Source organism: Amphiprion ocellaris, chromosome 20 (assembly GCF_022539595.1).
Source record: "Amphiprion ocellaris isolate individual 3 ecotype Okinawa chromosome 20, ASM2253959v1, whole genome shotgun sequence".
Classification (NCBI taxonomy): domain Eukaryota; kingdom Metazoa; phylum Chordata; class Actinopteri; family Pomacentridae; genus Amphiprion; species Amphiprion ocellaris.
Window position 1 is genome coordinate 24208515 of NC_072785.1, and position 7825 is coordinate 24216339.

General features: G+C 41.7%; 1 protein-coding gene across 1 annotated transcript; it reads left to right on the forward strand.

The window, feature by feature from the left end:
• Window positions 1-882: 882 nt before the first annotated feature.
• On the forward strand, window positions 883-7734 carry vsnl1b (visinin-like 1b). The gene is made up of 4 exons (XM_023285514.3): window positions 883-1187; window positions 2931-3097; window positions 3203-3418; window positions 5880-7734. The coding sequence occupies exons 2-4, from the start codon at window positions 2936-2938 to the stop codon at window positions 6075-6077; spliced, it is 576 nt and encodes a 191-aa protein (XP_023141282.1). The 5' UTR covers window positions 883-1187; window positions 2931-2935; the 3' UTR covers window positions 6078-7734.
• Window positions 7735-7825: the final 91 nt, after the last annotated feature.

The following is a 7825-nucleotide window of genomic DNA, read 5'->3' on the forward strand; positions in this document are numbered from 1 at the left end:
CTGTCAAGTGATCACAGATGCATTTACTTTGATAGCACTGAGTTTGCACTTTTCAGCCTTTCTGAAGAAGCTGTATATGATTGTCCATAAGAGGAAATACTCCACTTATGAACTCATAAATAATGCAGCTATTGAGAGATGATACAATGAATGATTTCACATTTAAGACTTTGCACAGGGGTGTACTAAGTTCGGTTGTATACTGCAAATCCAATGCATTTTTCCATGCATACTTATGGGCAATATTTGTAGACAAAACTTGACTAAATGTGAGTCTGTCCAAGGAAAAAGACATTTTTTTGACTGATGCCTGTTTTTATGCTCCATATGACTACTTTCAGGGACGATTCAGCATTTTCCCACCAGGACTTTATTTCCTGCAGAGGAAGGCTTTGAAACCAAATTAAAAGGATCCATGACCTTGGGGACACATTTGAAGAGAGCTGGGGGATTAGGGCTGAAAGCTCTGGGAATATAAGGTTATGTTGAGGTTAAACCTGGAGGTTTCAGTCTACAAGAATACAAACATTTAAACAATTAACTAATTTCATACACTTTATTATAGTGAAAATGTGGGAGGTGTAATTTAATATCCTGGTTTTGAATCTGTGAGCAGTTATGAGGAGCTTTAGGGACCCTGATTGATTCATTCTTCTTGTTATAACGTTGAAAGGACCACTGGGCTAAAATAAATCATCTTTAAATGTAAATTCCTGATTAGTTGCAGTACTATTTTGTCTCAAATGAATGAACTAAGCTCTCCAATCTTGCGCACTGCTTACTGCATCCAACATGTTTGTTTCCTGATGATGAAATCTCAGGCATGATCCTCCTCATCACGATGAAGGATCCTGTTATAACGTGACAGGATCCAGCTGAACCCAAACCGAGCAGCAGAGCTACAGTGAACTTATGATCAGGCTGTGATGCACACGGGTGACGCCGCGCTCCTGTAGTCACATAACCAAAGACTGGCGTGGGATCGGTCCCTGCTGCGCCTCATCTGGAATAACGTCGGGAAAATCCAGAAATTTCATTAGCGGGGTGGGTTTTTTTTTTAACAGGAGGCGAGCAGTGTTGAGAATAATCCCTTTTGGGCAAAACGTTTCCATCGGAAGAGGGGTTTTCTGTACTTTGCAGAAGCCAGAGCAGATTTATTCCGATAGAGAATCACCAGAAATAATAAGGTAAGAAGTGATCGCCTTGCACATGTACATAGGTGTGTGTTTTTTGGAGATGCAGCAGGCGGTGAAGGGGTTGATGTTAATGTGTCGCGCATTATGTTTCATATTTTCCTTCGGTGTGAATGAATGAGGGATTGAGGAGAGAGGGGCTGGCTCGCTGGCACCTGCGCATCCCTTAAAATAAAGCCTCTGCGTTTTGCCTGGAAACAAGCAGAAAAACAGAAATAAGACAGCGAGGGGTGATTTGACGAATTGACATAATGTCACCGAGATTTTTGCGCAATTAATTGGCTTTTACGCGCAGCTAATGTGGCTCTGCGGTGACATCGAGGGAGCTGCCTGGCGTTTTAAAAATAACAGATCTGCTGTGCTTACGGCATTTCTTGTGGCATTTTTGTGCCATTATGAGCAGGATTGTGGAGTGCAATGTGAAAATACTCTCACTGCGTCGTTTCCATCGGAATGCAGCAGCGTCTCCGCTCTCTGCTCTCACAGGAGGCGGTTAGCTTTAATAGCATTAACTCGGGATGTCATTGCCCAAAGCGTGAAATAAAACAGCATCTGATTGCTTCTATGTGGGCAAGAATAAGTACCTGTGGCCTGTGCCATATGGGGTGGATATTTTCTCCAAAACAAAACAAAAAAAAAAACAAACGCCGCAGTTGCGCGCTGTCGAGCCGTTTTTTCTTCCAGCTCGGCGCTCCGTGAAACAGTTTTGTCATCTTCCTGCAAAATGTTAGTCCTCAAGGTCATTCATGGCAGCCCGTTTTAGAGATAAAACCCGAGATCTGCTCCTGTAATAACCAATCGTGTTAGTCTGGGTGCGTTCGGTGACACGCAGGAGGATGAACATGAAATTGCACAGATTTTTTTTTTTTTTTTTTTTTTTTGGGCTGCAGCGCACATTTGTGCTGTTTGTTGTTGGAAGGCCTGAGCCAATGCAGTGCTGTCAGTGGAGGAGCTGTCCAGCCTGCTGCTGCTGCTGCAGAGATGTGGACCATATGCTGGTCTCAAATTGTGGATAATCCCTGCAGTGGCCTGTATTCAGTTATGTAAATAATATTCTGCTGCCTCATTTGCTGAATTATGTATATTTGGAAACTGACGCATTCCTCGGCCACCTTATGTCATCTGCTACATCATGAGTCAATAATTCATGAATGTAGGGGGCTGCTTTGGTGTAGTTGTACAAGTTTGTCATGATTGCAGCTGTTCAGTGTGGATGACAAATTAATCCACTGCTGATTGATTGTATGGATTCCCCACTGCTGCTTTAAACACTGTATTCCATACAGCTATGCTATTCCCCCACTGATCCAGATTACAACAGGCCCTGCTGTGTGCTCCTGCATGTTGCCCACACTAGACCTGCTGCAGCAAGCGTCTCTTTAACAACCGAGTACAGGCTTTGTTGTCATTGTCGGCGCTGCAGGACAGCGTTTTGCAGTGGAAACTTGATATCAGTGATCGAAACATTTGATGAACTGGATGTGCTGTGACAGTGATGATCCAGGTCAGCGCTGGCTGGGCCACAGACTGGCACAAACAGACTGAGGGGGGGACAGAAATAGAACACGAGCACCAGGGAAATATTTGCTGCCATCCAAGAAAAAAAGAAAAAGAAAAAAAAAAAACACCACACACACATTTACTCTCAGGTTTGAAGTGGAAATAAAAAGGGGGATTTTCGTACAGCCGCTGCTCAAGCATGGAGAAATGCATTATTCACGTGTTCTTGCACCACAGGAACCATGGGAAAGCAGAACAGCAAGCTGACTCCCGAGGTGATGGAGGATCTGGTGAAGAACACAGAGTTTAACGAACACGAGCTGAAGCAGTGGTACAAAGGCTTCCTGAAAGACTGCCCCACCGGCCGGCTGAATCTGGAGGAGTTCCAGCAGCTGTATGTGAAGGTTTGTGCCGACCAGACGCCACTTTTCTCCTCTTCGTTTGCATCTTTCTGAACATTTCATCTTGCCACTGCCATTTTCACTCACGAATTCGTGCTTCTCACTCAGTTCTTCCCTTACGGCGACGCGTCAAAGTTTGCACAACACGCCTTCAGAACCTTTGACAAAAACGGAGACGGCACCATCGACTTCCGAGAGTTCATCTGCGCCCTGTCCATCACATCCCGCGGCAGCTTCGAGCAGAAACTCAACTGGGCCTTCAACATGTATGACCTGGATGGTGACGGCAAAATCACCAGAGTGGAGATGCTGGAGATAATCGAGGTGAGGGATTATCCAGTCATTAGGCTTTCGCTCATCAGGGAACTGGGTTGGGGGGTTTTTTTGGTGGCGTTTTTGTTGTTGTCATCAGTCTCCTGCACACCTGCAATCCTCGAGTACAGATAGTTTCATAATGACAAAACTGCAGTTGTATTGAGTTGCATTATGCTATTTGTGGAAACGGTATAGTAAATCTGATACTCTCAGTGATATTGGAGCATACTGATGATTCCTGTAATGATAAATGCGGTGTTTTATTCCAAAGACGTGCCACAGGTTTCCAATATTTCTGTATTTTGTAGCACTACAGGCTTAACTGTGTTCCTATGACTGGAAACAGAATGTTATTTAACACAACTGACTGTATAAAACAGGTTATTACATCTATTTTGGCTGCTTTGATCAAGTTTGCATTCACATTACTACCAATCCACATGGCAAAAGTTGGCCATTTCGGCGATTTATCCACAACTTTTAGCTATTTCAACTGTTTATTCATCACTTTTAGGTAAATATTTGCCCAATTTTCATGTCTTTATTATATTTGATAGCTTAATTTTAAAGAACAAGTTCAGAGAAACATGGACTCTAGCAAAAGCAGTGTCCAATATGCTGTGTATAATGTGCATAACACCAGTACCTTGACAGGCAATAATGGGTTAAGCAGTGATTAAAAATCGCAGGTTAACCATGAAATTGTACCATTACTCTTAGCTGAATAATTTTCAGGATTACTTTTGTTTTTCCAGCTTCAGCTGTTTAGCTTTGGAGTGTTTATCTGCTACATTGAGCAATCTATTTCGATTGTTTATTGACTATTTAGAGATATTTTAACTGCCAATACATTATTTTTGGTTCACTATTTCTAGTTTTCTGCTTGCTTGCAAAGTGGTTTCCATGTATTTTTAATTGCAACATGCAGTGTTAATGTGTCGCAACCAGGGGCAGAGCCAAGGGATGGTGATCTGGGAGGTCTAAGGTCTAAAGCTACCTCACAAAACCAGTACTGGAGTTTTATTGTATCCGCAATGTAATTTAAATTGTAGAATGAACATCTTAAAAAAGCACAAGTTGGAACGGCCAGTGTGGATTTCTTTGTAAATGAATTGAGAGTTATGTATAAAAAAAAAAAACAGAAGCTTATTATATACGAGTCCTCATTGTGTAATTCTACATTGTTGTCATATCTGCATAAGCAAATGAAATTGCCGAGAAAAATTGACTATTTCGCCTAAAGCAGTTAGCCAAGCAGAAAGAAAATTAGATTTTTTTGAGGTAAGACCAAAGTCACATCCTTTGTGTAGCTCCGTCCACTGTGGTTGTGATTAGCCAGAGCATTTTCCCCTACAGCACAATTATAATGAGCCAGACCATTCGAAGAATTTTCAAAATGGTGGCATAATCTCATAGTCTTGCATAAACAGGCTGTTCTGAACACCCAACACAATCAGAACTGAAGTTAGATCCTCACCCTAATGTAATTTAAATTGTAAAAGAAACAATTAAAAAAGCACAAGGTGGAACAACCATTCTAGACTTTTATGCTATAAAAAAAAAGCAGAACCTTGGCTAAACAAACTATTCTGCAGTAGAGAATGGTCTGTTTTTACAAGGCTATGCCAGACTACAGAGAATGCAGAAAAATAAATCACAAGAAGACATCATTCTTTGTGTCACCCCAGTGAGATAAATGGTCTCAGTCTGGCCTCCTCTATAGCGTTTGAGTCACATTGACAGGCAGCTTATGTTATTGTGCATTTATGGTAAGATAAACAAATGGAAAGTATTGAATAGGGCTGCCTCAATCCCGTCCTAAAATCCGGATCAGAGTCAATCACGGCAAATTGTAACTGATCAGTAAAATCAGGAAGTTAAGCCTGACTAATTGTTTACATTTGTGGTGCACGAAACAAGCTGCATAAATGGCTGTTTCATATTTAAAAACACTAATCAAGTTTGTCTCAGCTTGCCCTGACGTGTTGCACTGGCTGGAGGTCATTAAGCCCAGGAAAAGACTATGTCATGGTGCTCCCGTACGAGCTAAACCCTCATAGTGCAGAAGTGTCTTCCTCTGGTTGTTAGAGTATTGAAAGGTTCCACCTAGTGGTACAATCAGGCACTACAGCTAATCTACAATACTTTAAAGCGTGCATTACCTAGAAAAATGGCATCAGGTTTCGCTAAATGATGCTTAATATTAAATGACTCAGAGCAGATCGGGAGCAAATCAAATTGGTCATGGCATCCCCAATACTAAAATATATAATTTTAGTTTCGTTTAGTTTGTTTTGTGTAGTAGTAGTTAGTTGTGCAAATGCATAACTAACCCAGAGCATGCAAACCCCCGGTTGGGAATCACTTACTAATCCGCATCTTCATGAACAAATGAACACATGTGGGCTTCGCTGGATTACATAAGGCCCCGCAATCCTCAGCTAATTTCTCACTGCATGCTCACCCACAGGCGATCTACAAAATGGTGGGCACTGTGATCATGATGAAGATGAACGAGGACGGCCTGACACCAGAGCAGAGGGTGGACAAGATCTTCAGCAAAATGGATAAGAACAACGACGACCAGATCTCGTTGGAGGAGTTCAAAGAGGCGGCGAAGAGCGACCCGTCCATCGTGCTGCTGTTGCAGTGCGACATGCAGAAGTGAACCTGCTCGCTGATCGTCCCCCGTCTGTATCCACACACTCTGGACAGCAGCACACGTTTTAATGTTTCATTAGGTTCTCTGCCATTTCCACAGGAAAAAACAAACAAACAATATGCTTGGACTATTTTTCAATGGACTCGCTTCTTGTGGTTGTATGCATGAGAATGTCAAATGCTGAATAATTTTGAATATAGCTATAAGATATCATACATTTCTATTTCAAGACATGCCAACGTGATTTGTGCACAGTAACCCTATACATTCTCATTCAACCCTAGCTTGTATATCAGTGGAGCACTGCATCAGATTATGTTTCTGCAGTATTTAGGATCCCCGGTGTTCACTGCTGCAACTACTGTACGCTTTACATAATAGTAACAAAACAATAATTCCTATGATAATTGTAACTGTCTCTACTATCCAGACTTGTTGAGCTCTTGGAGAATAGAGAGGCTCCTGTCTGTTCCAGATGTTTTCACACGATGGAACCAAGAAGAGTAGGTTCTTTGCATGCATATATTATGTGTCAAAAAATATAATCTCTTACCTTTTGCATCTTTAGGTGGTTATAAAAGAGAAACCCTCATACTAAATTCATTTAGTATTGTTGCATGGGATGTACAGTATGTGACTCATTAGCTCATTAGTTCACCTCCAGTAACGTGGGAGCATGCTTCCCTCCATTTGATTCTGTGTGTGACACTTTTTCGAAGGAATATTCGGGCTGCCGTTTGCGGGTTAATCTCCGAGGAAGAGCTTTCACATAAACATTGTATTACTTTTTGCTTCAGTGACTTCTGGGATGAGCAGAAATATATTTACTAGACATCATTCCCTTATGATTCCATCGTACTGCTGCCGCTCAACCCAGAGGAAAATTACCGCCGTCATTAGGCGCAGTACTCATGCATCATCCCCCACAATGAACCAAAATTGGCTTCTTTTTTCAGGCCGCTTATTTGATTTTGACTTTAAAAGAAAACTTAGTTTACTGAGAACATATCAACAAGTTTACAGAAATGAAGAGCACTGCAAAATGAGTACAGTCTTGGCTTTTAAAACCTCGTTGCTGCTCCACTTCCAATGCAGCAAGAAGAGGGAAATAAAAAGCCTCACATATGTTTACTGGACACACTGCATTCCTTCGTATGAAACTTTTTTGTAAAGAGAAACTTTTTAAATCGAAAGGTCTCATCTTCTAATCTATTCGCAGCGATCATTAAAGATGCAGGACCCTCGAGAGAGAGAGGCGCTTGATAAAGCTTTTGAAAGAGCGTTTGGGTGCGAGGCTGTTGCTGGCGTAGGGGCTGATTGCAGAGAAATTCTCTTTCGGAGGTTTTTGCTTCCCCATTTCTAGACTATGCAAGCACGGACTGAGTGTCTGCTTGTAGTCCACTTACATTAGTGGAAGTTGCAGAAGCTTTTCCATTGTTCTGTCTGTAACATCGACCGTCACATCACCAATGTCTGTTTATTATTTATGATTTCCAGTCGAGTCGCCATGTCGGATTCTTTGTCGAGTAAATGTTTATATCAAATATGAAAAATCATAATACAAGTGACTGTATTCTTTTATACATGTGGCATGTGTTGCACCCAAAATTGATTCTGTAGTGATTAAAATGAATAAACCATCAACAGGCTTTTTCAAAAGACACCGACTAGCAGGTGGTGTTTATGAAATGATGACCAGGTCTCGGCTGTGTTGTATGTCGCTGCGTCTGGATGGATAAATGGATGCAAAGATG